Here is a 22912-nt window from a genome sequence, read left to right on the forward strand (position 1 = left end):
GACCCTTCCCCATCTTTCCCCTATTATCCACCCCCCGCTACTCCCCTCTGGTTTGCTCCTTATTTCCATGTCTCTGGTTCTATTTTGCTCATTTGTTTGCTTTGTTGATTAGGTTCCACTTATAGGTGAGATTATATGGTATTTGTCTATCTGAAAGGGGAGACATTCCAAGTTCATGGATTAGAAGATTCAATATTGTTAAGATGGCAGTACTCTCAAAATTTATCTATATATTCAACACAATCTCTATTAAAATCCCAGCTGGCTTCATTGCCGCCTCCCCACCCCCCACTGAAAAGCTGATTCTAAAATTCACATGGAAATGCAAAGGACCCAGACTATCCAAAATAATCTTGAAAAAGACTTACACTGCCTAATTTCAAAACTTACTACAAAGCTACGGTAATAAAGATAGTGTGGAACTTACTTACAGAAAGATATACATCAGTGTAATTGAATTGAGAATCTGAAATAGACTCTTTCTTGGTTAATTGATTTTTCACAAAGGTGCTAAGGCAATTTAATGTGAAAAAGATAATATTTTTAGCAAATGATAATGAGACAATTATATCCTCATACAAAAATATGAATCTGAACCCTTATTTTATACCATATACCAGAAATGACTTAAAATGGATCATAGATATAAATATGAGTTTAAGATGATAAAACTCTTAGAGAAAACATAGGAGTAAATATCTGTACCTTGGATAAGGCATTAATTTGTTAGATATGACACCTAAGAAAGCACAAGTGATAGAGAAAATGTTGATAAATTGGTTTTCATCAAAATTAAGAACCTGTATGCTTCAAAAGACACCATTAAGAAGAAGATGAAAAGAGTTGGAAAAACATTTGCAAGTCACATATTTGAGAAGAGACTTGTATTTATAATATACAAAAGAGTTCTTACAACTCAATCATAAGACAAATAACTCAAACATTGGGCAAAGATTTGAATAGAAATTTCACCAAAGAAAATATAAAAATGGCCAGTCAGCACATGAAGAGATGTCAAAAATCATTAATTACTAGAGAAATGCAAATCAAAACCATAATGAGATAATACTTCATACCCACAAGAATGGCTATAATTAGTCGCCCTGGTTGGCATAGATCAGTGGATTGAGCACGGGCTGCGAACCAAAGTGTCGCAGGTTCGATTCCCAGCCAGGGTACATGCTTGGGTTGCCGGCCATGACCCCCAGCAACCGCACATTGATGTTTCTCTCTCTCCCCGCCTCCCTTCCCTCTCTAAAAATATAAATAAATAAAAATTTAAAAAAGAATGGCTATAATTAATAAAATGGATAATAACAAGTATTGACCACCATGTAGAGAATCTTGAACCTTTTTACATTACTATTGGGAAAGTAAAATGTTATAGTTATATTGTAAAACAGTTCAGCAGTTTCTCAAAATGTTAAACATAAATTTACCATCAGCACCCAACAACTCCATTCCTAGTTATCTTCCCAAGGGAAATGAAAACATTTGTCTGTACAAAGACTTGTATATGAATCTTCATAGCAACATTATCTGTAATAGCCAAAGGTGGAAACAATCCAATGCCCATCAACTGGTGATTGGATGAACAACATGTGATAAATATGTATAATGGAGTACTATTATCAATAAAAGGAATGAAGTACTAAGACATACTATAACATGGATGAGCCTCAACAACATTGTACTTAGTGAAGAAGGCCAGACTCAAAAGTTCATATATCATATGATTTCATTTATATGAATTGTCCAGAAAAGTCAAATTTAGATTAGTAGTTGCCTAGGAATGGTAGGATTAGGTGGGATGAAGAAATAAGGAATGACTATAAATGGGCATGAAGTTTCTTTCTGGGATGATGAAAATGTTCTAAAATTAGATTGTGCTGATGGTGCACAACTCTATAAATATACTAAAATTCCATTGAATTGTGCACTTAAAATGAATGAATTTATGGTATGTAAGTTGTGTCTCAATAAAGTTAAAAACTTAAGCCCAGAAATTGACAAGTGAACAAAATCTTAATTAATTAATGTATTAATATTCCTTTCATGTTGGACAACACAGCTGATTATTAATCAGGACATACATTCCTATCTAGAAGTACCAATATATATGTTTATATAATCATAAATCTAGTGTATTTCTTGACAAAGGATAGCAAAGCTCAATGAATTTCTAGGGTCATTAGAAGTTCTAATCCTGTAGGGTTTCTTGATTAATAACTTGACAGTACATGGCCAATTTGGAGCTGTTAGAGTAAGGTTGTCTGCGTAATACAATGCATGTGATCTCTGCCATGCTGTTAGTAGACCTTGTCACCAGTTAAGTTAAATTGTTGACCTGCTAAGTCACCATGGCCCTAAGATGGTTCACAAAAATATAACTAGGTGTGTTGAGAATTGAGAGTTTCATTATAATTTATGTTATACTACTTGTGGGCAAAATTTGGGTTGCATTACTTAATTTGTTGTTTTATTTAATCTAGTTTATAAGCCAATATTTGAGGACAAATGTGTCAGGAGATAAGAGATTACATGACTGCTTAGCCTTTTCCAATTCTGGGAAAATGTAAATTCAAGAATTCCTTAATTAGCACAAAGGTGATAAAAAGTTTTTGCAGAATACATTTATCAACTATAAAATTCATGATGTGAAAGTAAAAATGCTCCTTGACATTCAAGAGCATTGCTAAATATTGAAGAGCAAGATCCCAGAAGACCAGGTCAGCTAAGGCCTCAGAGAGAGGACAGGTGATCAGAGGAAAGGCTATAGGGATGTACTGAAGCATAAACCACACACATACAAGCAGATGTGGATTTCTAGTGGAAAACAGCTGTAGGTAAACCCAATCATGAAGCCTTCCAAAGTGAAGGGGGCAGGCTATAATACAAAGAAACAGAATCAAAACCAGCCATGGCCTTAGAGCTGGCTGCAGGAATGAGCTACAGTCACATTAGAGCCCTTCTTCAGCTACACTTTTGGCAGCACCACATGGTGTCATCATGAAATGCAGAGTGCTGGGGCAGAGTGGGAAACGTACCTGTGGGTAATACACTCCTTATTGTTGAGCTTTTCTCTATAGTTGAGTAGATTCTGTTTTGCTTCTCTCTGTGAGTGGGGTAATTTCTACCTGTGACCTATAGCAATGTATCTACAAATGCTCATTGAATAATGCACACAGTAGAATATTTCTGACTACATACCTATAAGCCATGAAGCCTTTTGGAGAACATAGAATGCCTGATAATGGCTTCCTACAGTAAACTAAGTATTTTTGCATATTTGTTGATTTGAAGGAAGGAATAAGACATTAGCTATCTCACAGTTTCATATATACAAATTTTTACACTATTAATTTTCAATTTAGAGCTTTATGATTTATAATTTCAGTTTCCTCCTAAGTATTTTAAGAGCTCAATAATACATTCTGATTTTAAAATTTGACACAAAGACAACTGGTAGGGTATTCTATGATAAAAACAATAAAAATAGGAATTTTTCTGACAACTATTTTTAAAAATAAAACAACTGTTGTCATTGCTGAGGGAAGTGGGGTACAGGGGACTAAATCTTAACAGAAAAAATACAATGAAGATTAAATAATAAAAAAAGAAACTTCACAGAGCAATATCCTTCATTTTAAAGTATTTGGAGCTGAATTCACTCAAAATGAATAATATGTTCAACTATTTATATATTTTAGATCCACTAGGTATAAGTAGATTAAAATTTAAAATTTTCATTGTGCATTAAAAATATGAAACAACTGCTGCTTAGACCAGGAAATTGATTTCATTTTCAAATCCTGGAACATGAAACATGAATTTTTGTGAAGATTTCATTGTATGCTTACTTTGGTATGTATTTTGCTTTGTATTTCAATAGAGTAAAAAAGCCATCAAGAATATCTTACAAAAATGCACATATTTACCAGCCCTAGAGCCATTTCTGTATGATGCTCCTCCCAATATCCTGAAGTATGTGGTTGGACAGTTCAGTAAGGTAAGAGTGCTCTTAGCCTGGAAGTGGGGGAAGAAAATGAAAATGAATCAACTTGTTTCTTCTGTTGGGTCAGTGTTTTCTTCTGTAAGATGGGGCAGGGTTCTCCTACTTAACTCACTGATTACGTTGCCTGGGAAGTAAACATACATTAGTAAAATTCATACTTCCTTCTTCCTCACAATTTCTATACCATCTTTTTTAGTGGAGAGTAAATAGTATGTCAACACATAAAAACCTCATAATATACCTATAATTTATGTAGATAATTTATATCCATAAGTAACTTCTGATAATTTTCCTGGTGTTTGTTAGTCTCACTCATCTGGGAACACTGCAAAGATCTTTAAAAGAAAAGGAGAAAGGTCTCTGGGCCACTAAAATATTTTCCACAAAGTTTGTGCACTTACTGTAGATGCTCTCAGACAGTCATTTGAAATTTATTGACTTATTTTATGAATTGTTTTCATAAATGTAGCTGTTAAATGCAGAGGTCCAGCTCAAATAATACCCCTTTTTCATTACAAAAATCTTTTATCACAAAATCATAAGCATGTACTTCTGTAACATAACAATATCACACCCAAACACACAATATGACATTTTAGGTGAAATGTTCAAATTAAAACTGTATATTATTACACCCATAGTATTACCCTACCAACCACACTCAAGCAGGCCTTACTTCTGCCAGATCCTGTATTATTTAGATTATTGCAGATTAGAACAGTAAAGTAGGAAGGTCAAGCTGCTAGCAGGGGGCAGCAACCATCAGGACTGACAACTAATAGCAAAGTCTGAGAGAGAGTGACTGTGTGGCCATGGCCATTGGTGTCCAGGATGGTAACCCTAAGCCATCAGGGACTGGTTAAACTGTGCTCAGGGGATTTGATTTAATTATTAAGCTCAATATTTCTGCAGATAAAGAATAAAGGTACATATTATTATAAGTTATAAACTGGTCTTTACAGTTAAATAGGTCTAAGTTTAGGTGCTCATCTGAAAGATGCTACCAGTCTTTACTTCTCTTAACTCTCTCCCTAATCTCCAACAGTTCAGCCGACACTCAGACACCATAGCCACTGGATAGCTGGTTCACATTGCTGAAGCTACTTCAGGATACAATTCTGTACATCAACACCTATGTTCTGTCCTCTCCTTTCAGATGAACACACAAAAACAATTAAACTCTCCCCTCTGCCCACAGCTAAGTAAGAAACTGACCAGCTGAAAAAGGCAGTACGGTAAGGAGCTGAGTGGGTCGATACACTGAATCATCAGCTCTTGGAAATGAGTAGTTGACATTATTTCTGAAAGTTTCATTTTAAATCTTTTAGGCTACTGAAATGGTCTAGTTTTATTGAACTTGCTATAAAAATGAACACTAATCTGAATTAAGAATTAAAAATCAGTCATTAAAGAAAATAAAAATAAATCAGTGAGATTTGTGAAAGGTTAGATAGCCAAGATAAAATAAAGACAGTACCTTAGGCACTCTTAGAAATGTGCCTTCAGGAATATTTGCTTCAGACAGAATTTTGTGTGTTCTTCATCTAAGGGTACCAGAGCACTATAAGAGAGATGGGAAAGCAAAGCAGAAGGTAAAAAGATAGCAGTTTAATGTGGCTGGGGACAGACATAAAAGGTATGAAGACTCTCTAGGCCAAAAAATATATTTAAAACTGATATTATCTGTAGACTATTCCATTTTTTCAAATATAGTCTAATGTAATCTCTTTTTTTTTGTCCAGATGATGTATATTAACATTCTATTAGCCACATCCTTTTTGAAGTTTTAAGTATTTGTTAAATGCCTACATGTACCCTATAAAGCCTGGAGGGATAGGCAAAAAACAATAAGATAAAGTTCTTCTTCAAAGAGCTTCATAATCTAGGGGAGGCTAGAAGAAACAATTAGAAAATATTTCAATGTGCTAGACTTCATAATAAATCTTTTTAAAAAGAAGGAATAAGTGAATACAGTTTGAGACATTCAGAGAGGGCTTCAATGCAGAAAGTACAAGTGAAAAGAGCTGGTTTTGAAGAAAGATTAAGGATGATGCAGGAAGGAATTAGAAAGAAAGAAAAAAAGGGGTGTTTCTGTCAGAGGGAATAGTAGCAATGACCAAGAAGAGCATGGAAATTCCTGCATTGTGAACTTCCTTCCTTGTCTGGTCAGTTGCTGTCATGCCTAATTAATTTCTACACTGGCTCTTTCCTCTCAGCACACCAACATCTGCTGTCAAATACGGGGACTTTCTGTAGTTCTCATTGGTTTGCTTCTTAAAATCTCTTGGATTTGTTGATTCCTTACTTTCCTGATTCTTTTTCTATCACTTTGACATCTCAATTTCCTTTTTCTGCCTATTCCTTATTATGTTCATTCATTTGTTAAACAGTAATCAAGCATCTATTAGGCACCAAACACTAGAGAAATAAATGAATGAATAAATGTACAGTTTCTGCCTTCATAACATTTATGCGTGACAAATACATACAATGATAATTAAAATATTATGTGGTAGGTATACCAATGGGGTTTAACAGAATGCTACAAAAGAAGAAAAGTACCTAACTCATTCTGGGATAAGAGAATAGGGGAGTTCCCAAGAAAGTGTCTTAAAGGAGATAACACTTGAGCTGAATCTTAGAAGATAGGCAAGAGTTATCCAAGCAAATGGGGGTGGGGGGTTCGTGGAAGGTGGAAGGACATTCTAGGAGAGGAAACAGCATGGACAAAGGCAAGAAACGACTGGCATGCACATTTGGGACAGAGATTGGTGGGAAAGGAAACCGGAAAGGTACTTAGTTGCTGGGTCACAGAAAGCCTTCTGGGTCCAGTTAAGGAGGGGTTGCCTTTAATTTTGTAGGTAGTAGAAAGATTTTAAATGGATGCCAGCAATGGAGGGACACCACTTTATGTTTTATGTATGTGATTGGATCTCCACTGCCTTTGCTCATGTTCAATGCCTTTATTCCATCTGCACAACATAAAAAGTTCATACATTTCTAAAAAGATTGAATTTTACTTCTAATCTCAGCAAATTTAAGTTCATTATATTACAGGTATATGGGACATAAATACTCTTTTACATTTCCTCAGATATATTGTTGCTTTTCAGTAGTAATAATCCAACTTGGAAAAGAAAAGCTGACATTTTAACGTGCTTCACTTTTCAAGGTGCTGCCACATGATAGCAAAGCTCGACGACTTTTTGTAACAAGTGGCGGACTTAAAAAGGTTCAAGAGATAAAAGCAGAACCTGGATCTCTTCTTCAGGAATACATCAACAGTATTAATAACTGCTACCCAGAGGAAATAGTAAGGTGGGAAAAACAGACTCTTAGAAGGTCAAAATTATGACGTGTTTTTTTCTGTTTTCAAATCTAGATTTTATATTCACTCTGCCAAAATGTGGACTTTGAAATACTACATGAGGCCAATGTATACCTTTACCTCTGCTCCTGATCACTTTATTTCCCTCAAGTTAAATAATGTTCTGAATGACACACACATTTCCAAGTCAAACTGCAATGTCATTTAAAACATTTCTGTACTAATTTAAGAGATGCTTTACAAAAGATTACCCAAATACACAGTTCAAATTAATCTTTAATGTGAACCTGATTTAGAAAGAGCCTATAGATTCTGATTTTCATAATACCCTGATTATTATTATTATTATTAAGCTCACATTTATATTAATAGGAGTGTTACAAATAGAAAAGAGATGTTTAGTATCAAAAAAATTACAAACTATATTTAAAAGGAAATTAAATGAGTAATGTTGTTTATGATATGTAGATGCTCCATAGTAATGCAGCAGGAAGCTACTTTCAAGATTAATTTTTTTAAAATGAGGTTTATTTGAAGAGCATTAAACCTAAGCCTCAAATCTTGTAAGCCTAAAATAGAACCATATCACTAAACTTGAAGTTACCAAGGAGGTAACCTTCCTTTCTTTATGTGAAAAATTCCCACAACACATGCATAATTAAAGGCCATATTATTCTAATTCTACATGTATTTCTTACTTTCTCTAATTAATATTGGAGAATATAAATTTCAATTTTAAAACTTATGTATAAACTTATAAAAGTTATATAAACTATTCTTCCTATTTAATATCAGTGGTTTTTCATACATATGGAAACACTGATTTTAAAAACATAAAAACAATTTTTTTAAGATTATACTATGTTTTCTGTTTACATATATTCTGCAAGTAAACTCTTTACAAAGATTTAAGTCTATTCACTTTTGGGAGGCTTATGAGAACTCCTTGACCAAGAGTTCAAATAAGTTAACTTTGAAATATTAATACATATAAAATATACCAAAGGAATAGTATATCATAAAGTGTATACTATATAAAATTTACAATTATAATGACATACCCCAAAGTTTATATAACATATGCGTGTAAAACATATATGTGTAAAACCATTAAATGAAGGAAATATGAAAATCTTTCCTCAAGAAAAGATGAAATTAATTTTTGTACATTTACATGTCCCTTTAGGAAGAATGCTATTTTATGTAAGATTAAAATAACTTAATACAAATTTCTAACATAAAAAATACAGAAAAATGAGAAAAGCAAACTAAAGGGTTCCCCAAATCAATGACCTATTAGAATTAACCAGTAGTAAAGTACTTTCTTCAATAGAAATCTTCTTTCTACTCCTTTCTAGGATTATTTTACAGAGTACAAGGGGAAACAAGGAACTCTAACATGATAAAATAGAATCTAATTTGGTGATTTGTCAAAATAACATTGTAAATTTTTAACTTCTAACATCCTGAAATCTTGGATTTTATTTTAAAAATTGACTAATTATCATGAAGAATTTTGGTTAGCTGACTTTTTCAAGTTTCTGATATATTTTTAAAGCATTAGGTTCTATAAAATGGTGTTTTATAGAAATCTTTGAAACATTATCTTTCTATGAAAAGAGGTAAATATAATCTTAAAATTATGGTTTTGTTTTTGCATATTCTCAAGAATCACTTGGTAACTATTTTAGAACTATTCTTTTTTTCACTGCTTTTTAAAAAAAATATTTTATTTATTTACTTTTAGAGAGGGGAAGGGAGGGAGAAAGAGAGGGAGAGAAATATCAATGTGTGGTTACCTCTCGCTCACCCCCTACAGGGGGCCTGGCCCTCAACCCAGGCATGTGCTCTGACTGGGAATCAAGCCAGCCACTCTAGTTCTCAGGCCAGCACTCAATCCTTTGAGCCACACCAGTCAGGGCTAATTCTTCTTCTTTTTTTAAAATTGTTTCTTTTTTTTTAAAGACTTTATTTATTTATTCTTTAAAGAGGGAAGGGAGAGAGAAACATCAATGTGCGGTTGCTGGGGGTCATGGCCTGCAACCCAGACACATACCCTAACTGGGAATCGAACCTGCGACACTTTGGTTCGCAGCCCATGCTCAATCCACTGAGCTACGCCAGCCAGGGCCTAATTATTCTTTATAAGACAGATTATCAATGGTTACATTCTCTCTGCTCTTATTACCCTAAACATTTACTTCCTATTGCCTTCCAATTTTAGTAATCTTTAAAAATTTCCAATAAAGGTAGTTGGTATGATGAGAGAGAAGGGACCTAGGACTAGATGTTAGAAGCCCTAAGGTCTAGTCCTTGTCCATTCCACAGCCAGAGTTTTGGGAACTCATGTCTTCTGGATCACAGTCTGAACTGGGCAGAGGAAGATGCTTTTAAGAAACATTTAATTTTGGGAGGGAGGCATGCATTAAGTCTTCTATTTGGCACTTTCTGATCTGGTAACTTTTATTTCATAAAATGACCCAGATTCTGCAGGGTCTAGAATGAGGTTAATTCACTTACATTTAATTTTTAAAAAATTTAAAGATTTTATTTATTTATTTTTAGAGAGAGGGGAGGGGAGGGAGAAAGAGGGGGAAAGAAGCATCAATGTGTGGTTGCCTCTCACCCCCAACTAGGGTCCTGGCCCACAACCCAGGCATGTGCCCTAATATCAAACCAGCAACCTTTGGATTTGCATACCGGTGCTCAATCCACTGAGCCATACCAGCCAGGGTTAATTCATTTATATTCTTAAAGACCATATAGAGGTAAATTGGGATAGCAATGGTTGACAGGTAGAGAAAAGGAATTTCCTGTTCTTTTTTGGAGGCTCATTTTAGTTCTTTTATTAGGAGTATGTGGTTAGCAGCTACCATAGAGCAGCACAATTTTCAAAGTTTGGTGCTTTAAAAAAATCTATTTCTTGCTATTTACATAAGCAAATACCTATCTTATATCTGACATATTTATTGTATAAGGCCTAGGAAGGTGAAGCCTACTTTAAAATTTGTGACTAACATAGAGAAACAGCTATGAATTCCTCAGTGTATGAATACTTTGAAAAGATCCACTGTTGAAGGGACAATTTTTTCCAGAATAAGAGGCCTTTAGAGGAATAACATTCTTTAAAGTAGCTTTTTATGTTTGAACAAAATGTATATATCTATTTAACTATGACTATCTATATAAGTACACTATTGAGAAAAATACAGCTCTTTCTTGTCCACTATAACTTGACAGAATGTAGAAGAAATTAGTGTACTATCAATTATGAATTTTTAAGTCAAGCATCTGAGAATAAAGATAACTAACAAAGGACAAAGCAAGTCTCAAACATTAGATTTTACCTGGAGAAAACACTTTAGGAGGCCTACATATTTTAAGTGTCTTGGAAATTTTTTAATTACCCTTTAGATTTTTTTTAGTCATTTATTATATTCTAGGATGTCTGTCTACCAAACTTTATTTGACATATTTTTATATATATGTAAGTTCTTTCCATGGTATATGAAGCATCCCACAATGCATTAATCAATATATTTAATACTTTTATACTAAATCTTTCATAAAATGTTCTATTTATAAATATAAATTTATAGTACTATAAATGATCAAAACCAAATGAAATTGATTAATTTATCATGTTTATGCAAAAGAATATTTGTAAACCACTTCTGAAATAGTTATTTAATATGAATTATGCTCCCAGAAATTTGTTTTTATCAGTGACCAGATCTGATTAAAACATAACTTGAGAATAATCTCTAAGACAATCAGAGTGCAGAACTTGATTAGTAATGATAGAGTGGGTTGTCCAACTTATGAAAAAAATCTATTAGCTATGATCATTAAAGCAACATCTGTCACTTGACATAATAAAAACAAAATCACTTTAATAAAATACTATCACTAGATTTGAAGATATCCATTCTTTGCCACTGCTTTGATATCTCTTAAATGTTTTATTATTTATTTAGCATAGTCTTGTGAGTAGATGTTCTTTTTCTTGATAGTCTCTAACCTTGTACACAAAGCATTATTGGAGCATAGTTATTCAGAGATTTCATTTATAGTATTATCTCAGCTAAAAACCTTCTCTTGAACATTTTGTGCCTACTGTGCTGAATCTTTCCACCAGTATCTAATAAAAAAATTTCTTTTTCAGGTATTATTCTCCTGGATATTCAGATACACTTTTGCAGAGAGTGGACAGCTATCAACCAGTTATTAACTAAGCGAAATTACATTTTTCTACTCAAATTCACAGCAGAGTAGTTATGAATAACAATTGTTTAACCTCCTTCTAAATATTTGAATTAAATACATTCTAGAATTTATTCAATGTGAAATACCTTTAGATAATGTTTTCTAAATTTATGTAATACTTTAAAAGTTAGTGGCTTGCATTTATGAGAAAATTCTTATGGTCATTTATTAAACAGGATTTAATCTAGAGGTAGATTTTGAAAGGCATTAAATAATTTTAAAGTATTTGTTATTGTTCTATTAAAAACCATACACACACACCTCTCCAATTAGACACATGAAAAGGTGGTATTCAAAAACTCGTAGTTATTTTGTTCAGTTCTTCACAGGCATAGGCAAGTAAAAATGGCCTTGCAAATTCCACAGCAGGTTATAGAAGGGAAAGAGTTGAAAGAGGAAACTTTTTCATCTCAAGTTTTCTAAGCACTTTTCTTACCCTACCTAAACTGTTTCTTATCTTTCATGGAGCTGGAGAGGACAGAAGTCAACAGGAAGCATTACGTGACTGCTGACATGCTTTCCACTTTCATTGAAAGGTTTCTTAGTCTAGTTCTGCTCATGCATAAACAAGGAAGCAGGCATGCAAAATGGGTTAGCAATGTTCTCTTGCCCTAGCTTCACTTTCCCAAGTTTCAAAAGTCATATTTTCAGAGATTAAAGACATCATTTGAAAAGAACACCATCAGGCTCCAATTTTACATGCATCTTCATTCACTTAGGGAGCTAATGGGGGATGAGAAAGGGTATCAATAAAATTTTAAATAAAAGCAGCATGAGAATTGTCCTTTTCATTTTTCCTATCTAGTGTGTTTCTGGCCTTGGGGAAGGATGTGATTAGATTTAGGAATCTTGGTTAGTTGGCATAAGCGTGTCTTTTGATCTAAAGTGACAGTCCTTATAGCGACCTCCCCTGGAAGACTGGAGAGGAGGTGAATGACAACCAGGGAACCCCTGTGCCTCAGTGCTTCCTATCTGGCTGGACTTAGGTTTCTGTCTCAGACTCTGCTTATTCCTTCTCAAAAGGAACCTACCCATTTATTTGTGGTATTTCCTGGATTCACCTCTGTCATCATTTCCTAATGGTGCATAGCTTTTTGCATCTTTTAAAGCATCATTATATTCATGATTATTCCATTTCTTTTTGCCTGACTTATTGTATAAGAAAATATCATTTTCATTCTCAATTTTTAGCTTTCATTCCTCTCTCCTGTGTCTGCCTGCTTGTATCATGGATCTTTTAAGAATCTCAGAAAATGAAGGTAGTTCTCATCTTTCTCACATTAAGATCTTTTCTTCTCAGATGACCATGTTGGTAATGAAGAAATTGGTCAATATAGGGTAAAACCTCCTCTGATGTATGGGAATGGTGAATTTCCTATTATGTATTTCTGGCCATTTTATACCATACCTGAAGGTTTACACTTCACACATCATTTCATTCTTATCAAATAGTATTAAATTAAGAAAGTAATATTTAATAGTGTATGGATGGGTGCTACAATTTGATCATATGCAATTTGGAAAATTTATGCTATGAAATGCTTCTTGACATAAAACACTTAAAGCAAATGAAGCTTTATTTTTTAAAGAAGTCTATTATGAGAATTCTAATAGATTTTTTAGACTCATAAATCTTTTTAAAACAAAAAAAATTCTATTTGTGCTCGAACAGAAATAGTGTCTCTTGTTGATGTTTTATCCACTCATCTATTGATGGACCTTTGAAAACTATTGTAACCTCAATTGGCTTCTCTGTTTTGTTTTTTTTTTAAATTTCTGTAGCATGTGTAGTTTAAATCATACAAATGTAATTAAAATGCCTAAGAGAATGTCATCATTTTCCTATTTTTTTCTTACTAACTCAAGTATGCCCTCTTCTGGGATGAGTGATATGCGCCCTGCTCTTTAGTCCCCAGTGGCACCCAGCCCTGTGGTAAGCTCACAGTAGAACAGGTGGCAGGCTGGACTGAGTGTCAGGGCAGCAGGCTATCTCTGGTCAAGTCTCCTTAAACCCCCAGGCCATAGTTTGCTGAAATATCATTGCTTAGTGCAAAAGAGGACAGACTAATAACTGAGTTAGAGACCCAGGTTAGACTCTCAAAACTACTACAACGTGACTTATCGGCTTTCTGCAAGTTACTCATAGCACCCATTTCATGGGCTCCTGAGGATTCAGCAAGGGTGAGTGAGCATAGGCCCTGGCACATAGTAAGCAGTGCCATCACTAGTCTATATCTTTATTTACATAAAAAAAGGTGCATAGTCCTCAAGACACATTACATCCATTTGACAGAAACTGTAATATTCTGATTTTGTTCAAGTAAGACACTTTACTGCCATCTGCTGGAAATGTTTCTTAATAAGTATACAAATAATGATGTTTACAATGTGAACCACACCCCGAGATGTGTTGGTGCCTGTGTGCAATCACAACCTGTACAACTGTGCACATAAGTGCTCAGTAGGTAGAATTTGCTACTCTTCTTTCCACTTTTCTAAACTGGGTTTGGAAGAGAATTCCAGATACTGCGATTATTGCATGAAGCAATTCATTTTTAAAAATCAAGGAGTCAGTCAGTCTCTATAAAAACAAGTAGCACTTTATTACAAAACCTGGAAACATTTGACCTTACTGCTTTCCTCACTTCCCATTTCCCCCACAGACAAGTATGTCGTACAATAAAACCTTCAATTTAAGTTAGCAGAGATACTAATTAAGCCATTACTCTTATATTTATAAACACTGAATTTAAGACCAAATCAGGTGACATTTTATGTGCAAAATTGTGCAAAAACAAAGCACACTTTGGAATAATCCATATAGCCTTTAAATCTTGATTTTAAAGATTGAATCAAGAATATTGTCATTATTTCAAGATGGCAGATCTTCGGAAAGCAACTCTGCTGGGGCTCCATTCACCTTTCTTCATCCTGGGACATGGGCTAAGATACTCCTTATTCAGAGACCATTATAGTACCTTTTTCTGCACACAAAAGGAAAACAATTCAGCTCAAACACACCAGTACAGTAATGAAGAAGACTGACTAAATTTGGATTAGGAGGAGTTTATTGATAAAGGGAATATTCTCCCAGGATAAAGATTTAGCACCCTAGGAAGCACCCTAGGTGCGAGGATGGCCCTTAGAAGCTTAGAGAAATCAACAGCCCACACTAAATGAAGTGGAAATGCTCCAACTTCCATGGCTGACTGGGAAAGGATGTCAAATGGCTGGCTCATAGAGGTGGGTATGCACATGTAGGGATGGAATACCCACCCACTGACTGTTCAAAGTTCCAGAGAACACACGGTTTACCAAAGTGATAAGCAATGCATGGTTAAGAGGGTAAGGATCACTGAGAATTTCTTTGGTGGTGGTATTCTGTTTGCCAGGATTGACTGGAGGAGACACTGTTACAGAACTGGGCTCCTTAATAGGAATGAGAGGATCCAGACACAATAGAGGCCCAGTGAACAGTATGTAACTGTCAGAAGCAAAGTGTGTGTAATTAGCCCTGGCCGGTTAGCTCAGCTGGTTGGAGTGTTGTCCTGATACACCAGAGTTACAGGTTCAATCCCCAGTAGGGCACATACAGTAGTCAACCAGTGAATGTATAAATAGATGGAGCAATAAAATCGATGTTTCTCTCTCTCTCTAAAAAAAACAATTTTTTTTTAAAAAGTGTGCAGTTATTGCAATTGGTGTGGCATCTATAGAGAGCTGTATTGATGGTTAATAGAATTCAATGTTCTTAGAGGCAAAACAGATAGGCAGGCAATAAGGGTATCAATTTATAAAACAAAAATAAATCAAGACCGGATTGTCAGGAGGCTATGGGCAGCTGTCCCAATAAAATGGCACCATCACTGGCCTAGTTTCCAGACCTGAATCAATGATCAGATCTGGATCCTATTGACCAAAGGGAGGCTGGTCCTATAAAAATGGAGCCTGAAAATTTCCATTAAGTGTATTCAGAAGTTATTTTCCATGCACTTCAGAATATTGTTTTAATCCCTTTACCAGGTGACAGAGTTTGTAAAAGACTGGCTCCGAAGCTGCTCTAGGCACAAGTGCAAGCAGCCCTGCCATATCACTCATCAGACTTTATGGTGTTAAAGGTTATCTGTGGTGGGAAAAGATGCCATGTCGAGTTACCAGTAATCCCAGTAGGAGAACCACAATGTAGACTCCTAGGATTCTGAAGCACGGTCATACCATCTCTAGGTATGAAAATTCTATACACCATTCAAATAGATGTTCTTACAGTCTAATGATCCTTGATTGAAATGGAGTATCTGACCATGGGGCATAAAGTTACTTTGTGGCAAGAGATAACCCTCATAGCTGGGTTCTCTCGGATCCAGTAAGCCATAAGCTGAGTGGGCCCAGCAGCAATCCACCACAAAATGAAAGTGGCATATATAAGACTGGGCATGAGTAGGGCCAAAGGACACAATAATGTTCTATCAGCTAATGGCCCAGATGCCCATGTTTTGCCACTATCGTGCTGAGTTCACAACTACAGAGTTCACATCTGTGGTGTAACCTGCCTAGACCAGCATGGGTACTACTAGCTGAAGCTAAGGCAAAGCTATGATGGGTGGTGCAGAAGGGAATAAAAAATCAGTTACTTTAGTCCTGAGATCCATTGCAGCTGCAGCAACTATAGTTTTCCCATTAATTTTCTTGTGTTTCCTTAGCAATAAAGGCCAGCCAGAGTCCTGGGGTTGCTGGTTACTAGAGGGCAGGACATACAAAAGAAAAAAGTGGATCTGAGCACCACGAGGAGCGATCCATAGCCATACTCTAATGCTCATCTATGCACATTTCCTCTTCATGGCCCAGGGCCAATGCACCCATCCTTTAGCTGCTCCTGTTTTTCAGTCACACCTTTTATAGACTTACCACAGATACAAACTGAATTAAACCCTCAACCCACAACTAGAATGGGCCTTAATCATTTTCTAACCCGTAATACCTTAAGTTTAACCAAAAATTTAACTCTTAGGCAACTAGTTCAAATTGGAAGCAAACTAAACCAGAACATCAAATTTTCTCAGATCTAAATCCAAACCAAATTTCCAGATACTTTAAAAAAATTTTTTACTGATTTTTTAGAGATGAAGGGAGAGAGAGAAACATCAATTTGTTGTTCCACTTAATTATAAATTCATTGGTTGATTTTTGCATGTGCCCTGATGGGGGATGGGTGTGGGGGGGTGGGGATCAAACTGACAACCTTAGCATGTGGGACAACAATCTAAGCAACTGAGTTACCTGATTCAGGGCCAGATACTTGGCACATAAAATCCTGGGTAGACTCTGTGTAGCTTTTGGAGCACTTCCTAATTAGATGCTCCTGACTTCACTCTGGCAGCTTGGCGGTTAAATTTCTTCCAAAGTGTGCTCCTATCTGAGGTTAGCGTACATAGCTAGAATTTTCACTCAGTTATCAATTTGGTTCAGATGGGGAAGAAAATATCAGTTATTTTTCAAAAAGTCCATATCCACCCAGCATCATACCCATCAAAATAATAACTGTGCAACTTATTATTCAATATCATTTATAATTTTTGACAAACAGATGTTTATACAGATACAGCTATGTGATTTCTTGCACTGTTTTATGGTTCTTTCCCATCCAAGAACCATATATATAGATATATATAGATATATATATAGATATATATCTATATATATCTATATATATATCTAGAGAGAGATATTATTTACAATTTCATTTTCACATTTGCCTCTTTAATCCATCTGGAATGTATTTCAGTATATAGTATGAAGTGAACATCTAACCTGTTTTTTTCCCTCCCAAATGAATGGCTGGTTTTCCTAGTACTAGTTATTGAATAAGCCATGTCCTCCTTATTGGTGATGCTTCATTTATTGGTATACTGAATTTTCTTTCAAGGTTATTTGTTCTTAAATATTAATCTATTTACCAATCTTTCCTCAGTAGTTCAAAATCATTGCATGTGAGTTTGTCATATGTATTAACATCTGATATGGTGAATCTCCTGTTATGACTTTTCCTTTTCAAAACTATTCTGGCTACTCTGTCCTGTTTTTTTCCTCCAAACAGAAATTACCTTTTTTCAACTTCAAAAAAGAATCCCACCCTAGTCAGTGTGGCTCAGTGGATTGGGTGCCAGCCTGTGAACCAAAAGGTTGCTGATTTGATTCCCTGTCAGTGCACATGCCTGGGTTGCAGGCCAGGTGCCTAGTTGGGCATATTCGAGAGGCAACTGATTAATGGTTCTCGCACACATAATGTTTCTCTCCCTCTCTTGCTCCCTCCCTTCCCCTCTCTCTAAAAAAATAAATAAAATATTTTTTAAAAGAACAAAAAAAACCCATTGGAATTTCAGTTAAAATCACAAATGAAAAATAGACAAATGTATCTCAACTCAGAGCATAACACATTTCTCAATTTATTAAAATCTTTCTGTTCTCATGTTTTTTCTTTTTTGTATAGATCCCCTCCAGTTCTTGCCAATATTATATATGTGAATACACACACACACATACACACACACACACACACACACACACAGTTTGTTTGGGAAAAATCCAACTATTGTTAATATAATGAGAATGGTTTGCATGACATCAGTGTAAACTGGCAGTCAAGGAGAGTGGACAGGAATATGCATGTGTGAACAATGATGATTTCACTGTACTAGTCAGTGGGGGTGGTGGACACCACTGAGTGAGCATGTGTACTGTGTGGCTGTCACATTCAAAATCACTGAGCAAGGAGAGCAATGAATCTGCATCAAATTTTGTGTTAAGCTTGAACATTTCTCCACAGAAGCTATTTGGGAGATTCAGAAGGTCGCAGCTATGGGCAACTGGTGATTGGCAGCTGCATCATGACCACACACCCGCTCATGCATCATGTCTTGGGCAGAGTTTTTTGGTAAAACATCAAATCACCCAGGTGACTCAGTCCCCCTAGAGCCCAGATTTGGCAGCCTGTGACTCCTGGCTTTTCCTAAAACTAAAATCACCTTTGAAAGGGAAGCGATTTCAGACCATCCATCAATGAGACTCAAGAAAATACAATGGGATAGCTGATGTCAATTGAGACAACTATGAGAAGTCCCAAGGTGCCTAATTTGAAGGGGACTGAGGTATCTTTGCCCTATGTACAATGTTTCTTGTATCTTCTTCAATAAATGGCTTTATTTTTCATAACACTGGCTGGATACTTTCTGGACAGACTCTGTGTGTGTGTGTGTGTGTGTGTGTGTGTGTGTGTGTGTGTGTGTGTGTGTAATTTACCAAGTTATTGTTGGGTCACTAGAAAAGTTATTTCTTTTTAAAAAACTATTTTATAATACCTTTTCAATCAGTTCTCGAGTTTCTTAGGCAAAAGTATCATTTGCAAAAAAAGGTGTTTTTCTTCAACTTTCAAATATTTTAGTTAGTACTTCTATTTCTTGTCTTATTACAGAATTATTTCAGCATAATTTTAAAGAATAACAGGCAATCTATGGCAAAAAAGAAAGAATAGCAGGCACCTTCATAACCTAATTTTATTAATGCCTCTACTGTCACATTACCCATATTTTGCCATGTATATTGTGCACTTTTTTTGCACAAATTTTTGAGGGAAAAATAAGGATGCTCATTATACATGAGATAGTACCTGAAATACCCTTGTATCTGTTCTTGTGTTTTGTAACTACTTGTTACATAAAATTTCTTGTACCATAACATGTTCAAAAATAAATGTTAAAATTCCTTTATAATACAAAAAGTATCTAAATATAAATAAATAAATAATTGAATTTAAAAATTGAAAGGAAAGACTTTTTTCCTGAAAGTTTGGGCCAAAAACATGGGTGCACATTATACACAGTAGTGCATTATACATGGTAAAGTATGGTAGATACAGCAATTCCATTGCTAGTCATTAATCCTACAAGTACATCAGCACCAATAGGCAAAAGTATTCAAGAATGCTCACTGTCACTGTATATATAATTGCATAAACTAGAAAATAGTATTTGAGAATGAAGAGTGGTGATGGGAGGTTGAAGAATTAACTTTACACTTTCTTCTCTTCCTTAGAGTTAGGCTATCTTAAAATTAACATTATTTTTAAAAACCGTACTAAAAATCTGATGTTGACTATTGATTTAATATTTACTAAGAGTTTTAAAAAATATTTAGGGTGCCTCATGATTGAATCCTGCTGCGGTCAACAAAACTCCGTCCACTTGGGCAGGGACCTAGTCCCTTATAGTCAGAAGACATTCAGCTATTTTTGAATGAGTAAGTTAATTAATAAACAAAACTGAACTTCCAGCCAAGATGGCAGTGTAGGTAGACACACTGTGCCTCCTCACACAACCAAAAGAAAGACAACACACTTAAAAACAAAAACCAACCAGAACTGACAGAAAATTGAACTGTATAGAAGTTCGACAACCAAAGAGTTAAAGAAGAAACATTCATCCAGACCCGTAGGAGGGACGGAGACAGGCAACTAGGTGGAAAGGACAAGTGACAAGGTGGCAGCTGGTGGACTGGGTGGTCCCACATTCACATGCAGATAAACTGGGAGGAACAACTGGGGAACAAGAGAGACCACAAAACCCAGGGTTCAGGTGCAGGGAAATAAAGCCTCAAAGCCTCTGAAAACACCTGTGGGGGTTGAAGCGACAGCAGGAGAAACTCCCAGCCTCATGGTAGAGTTTGTTGGAGAAACCCACAGGATGCAAGAACATACACAAACCCACCCACCTGGGAATCAGCACCAGAAGGGCCCAATTTGCTTGTGAATAGTGAAGGAAGTGACTGAAAACTGGCAGAGAGTGGAGCAAATGGCATTGTTCCCTCTCAGACCCCCAACATACAGCGTCACAATGCAACGATGTGGGTTGCTCTGCCCTGGTGAATACCTAAGGCTCTGCTCCTTATTACATAACAGGTGCGCTAAGGAAAAAAAAAATACCCAAATGAAAGAACAGATCAAAGCTCCAGAGAAAGTACAACTAAGCAACAAAGAGACAGCCAACCTATCAGATGCACAGTTCAAAACATTGGTTATCAGGATGCTCCACGAACTCACTGGGTACTTCAACAGCATAAAAAATACACAGGCAACAATGAAGGTTGCATTATGTGAAATAAAGAAAAATGTACAGGGAACCAACAATGGCAGGAAGGAAACTAGGACTCAAATCAAGGGTTTGGAGAAGAAGGAAGAAACATTCAGTCAGAACATAATGAAGAAACAAGAATTCAAAAAAAATAATAATAATAAGGAGAGGCTTAGGAACCTCCAGGACATCTTTAAACATTTCAACATCCAAATCATAGTGGTGCCAGGAGGAGAAGAGGAAGCGAAAGAAATTGAGAACTTATTTGAAAAACTAATGAAGGAGAACTTCCCCAATCTGGCAAAGGAAATAGACTTCCAGGAAGTCCAGGAAGCTCAGAGAGTCTCAAAGAAGTTGGACCCAAGAAGGAACACACCAAGGCACATCATAATTACATTACCCAAGATTAAAGATAAGGAGAGAATCTTAAAAGCAGCAAGAGAAAAGGACACAGTTACCTACAAAGGAGTTCTCATAAAACTATCATGTGATTTCTCAAAAGAAACCTTGCAGAAAAGAAAGGGCTGGAAAGAAGTAATCCAAGTCATGAAAGGCAAGAACCTACATCCAAGATTACTCTATCCAGCAAAGCTATCATTTAGAATGGAAGGGCAGATAAAGTGCTTCCCAGATAAGGTCAACTTAAAGGAGTTCATCATCACCAAACCCTTACTATATGAAATGTTAAATGGCCTTAACTAAGAAGAATAAGCTGATAAAATATGTGAACAGTAAAATGACAACAAACTCACAACTAACAACAACAGAACCTAAAAGAAAAACAAAAACAGAAACTAAGCAAACAACTAGAACAAGAATAGAGTCACAGAAATGGAGATCACATGGAGACTTATCAGCAGGGATGGGAAGGGGGATAATAGGGGAAAAGGTACAGGGAATAAGAAGCATAAATTATAGGTAGAAAATAGACGGGGGGAAGTTAAGAATAGTATAGGAAATGGAGAAGCCAAAGAACTTATATATATGATCCATGGGTACAAACTGAGGGGGGGAATGCTGGTGGAAGGGAATAAAGGGGAGAAAAAAATGGGACAATTGTAATAGCATGATCAATAAAATATACTTTAAAAGAAAAGAAAGGCAATTATACATCCTTCAAATTATGCAAGAATTTGCAAATATAATCTCTAGGGCTGAGCCTTTTTAAAATTTCCTTTCTGGTTTTGACCTACTTGGATTTTTAATTTCTTCTTGATTTAATTTGGGTGATTTATATTTTTCCAGAGAACAAATGTTCTAGCATATAGTTAACTACACATAGTATTCTCATATAATTTTTTAAAAACTCAAACTTTTCTACATGTTTTATCTCCTTTCTACTTTATAATTATATATATATAGTCAGTTTCTTTTATTAAATAGACTTGCCAGATATTTCTCTACTTCTTACTTTTTTCTGAAAAATATTTTTGGTCTTTATCAATAATTGTTTTTGTTTTCTAATTCATTAATTTCTGCTTTGAATTTTTCTTCTCCTTTTCTGCCAGTTTAATTTTTAAAAAGGTACTACTCAGTTCACTTATTTTTATTCTTTCATCTTTAATTTTCTGATGGTACACAAACGTTACTAAGCTTGGTCTGGTTATGACCAGGGTGTTTTGCGTTTACCTCACTGTCCCCCCTCACCCCCACCACAATGTTTTCAGATTCATGCATATGGCCATGTGTGTTAACATTGTGCCCCTTTTAATTCACTATTTTGGAGAAAGTACTGTATATGCTACATGTGGGTATGTTAACCTGCATCGTGTCAGTTGGAATCCTCACAACCACCCCTTTTTCCAGCCGTGGGACTGGAGGCTTGGGCGCTCGGCGGAGGAGTTTGGGGAGCAGCATCGAGTCACGTCCTGGCAGTCACTCAGCCTGGCTGCCAACCCCACCACGGTCCTCGGCCTGACCTGTGGCACCTGCTGTCAAGCTGCAGGCAGCAGAGACGGCCTGGCCGAGTTGCAGGCTCCGGCCAAAGCTGCCGGAGGCGCTGCCCTCAACCCATCCCACCCACCGTCCTCTCGGGCAGCTTGCTGCGGCTAAGCGCCCTTCAGCGAGACTCCCACGCTGAGGTGGGTGGGAGCTACCGCAGTCTCATTTCTGCGGGACGCATTACCTGCGGCCAGTGGGTCGCGCTGTGCGCCCCAGATGTTTTCCTCCGCGCGAGGGGCG

The 22912-nt window shown here is 36.0% G+C and overlaps 1 protein-coding gene across 5 annotated transcripts in view; it reads left to right on the top strand.

Moving 5' to 3' along the window:
- Positions 1 to 12379, top strand: part of SPAG6 (sperm associated antigen 6) — a 45042-nt gene extending 32663 nt beyond the window's left edge. For 4 of the 5 annotated variants that reach the window (XM_045857985.1, XM_045857988.1, XM_045857987.1 and 1 more), the window contains 3 exons: positions 3893 to 4009; positions 7188 to 7333; positions 11509 to 12379. In XM_045857985.1, the coding sequence (XP_045713941.1) occupies positions 3893 to 4009; positions 7188 to 7333; positions 11509 to 11578 (333 nt within the window). In that variant the 3' untranslated portion in view covers positions 11579 to 12379. The remainder of the gene's footprint in view (positions 1 to 3892; positions 4010 to 7187; positions 7334 to 11508) is intronic. The other variant, XM_045857989.1, reaches the window with a different exon arrangement.
- The last annotated feature ends 10533 nt before the right edge of the window (positions 12380 to 22912 follow it).

This window comes from Phyllostomus hastatus, unplaced genomic scaffold (genome assembly GCF_019186645.2).
Source record: "Phyllostomus hastatus isolate PE091 unplaced genomic scaffold, TTU_PhHast_1.1 phas_scaffold_1674, whole genome shotgun sequence".
Lineage (NCBI taxonomy): Eukaryota > Metazoa > Chordata > Mammalia > Chiroptera > Phyllostomidae > Phyllostomus > Phyllostomus hastatus.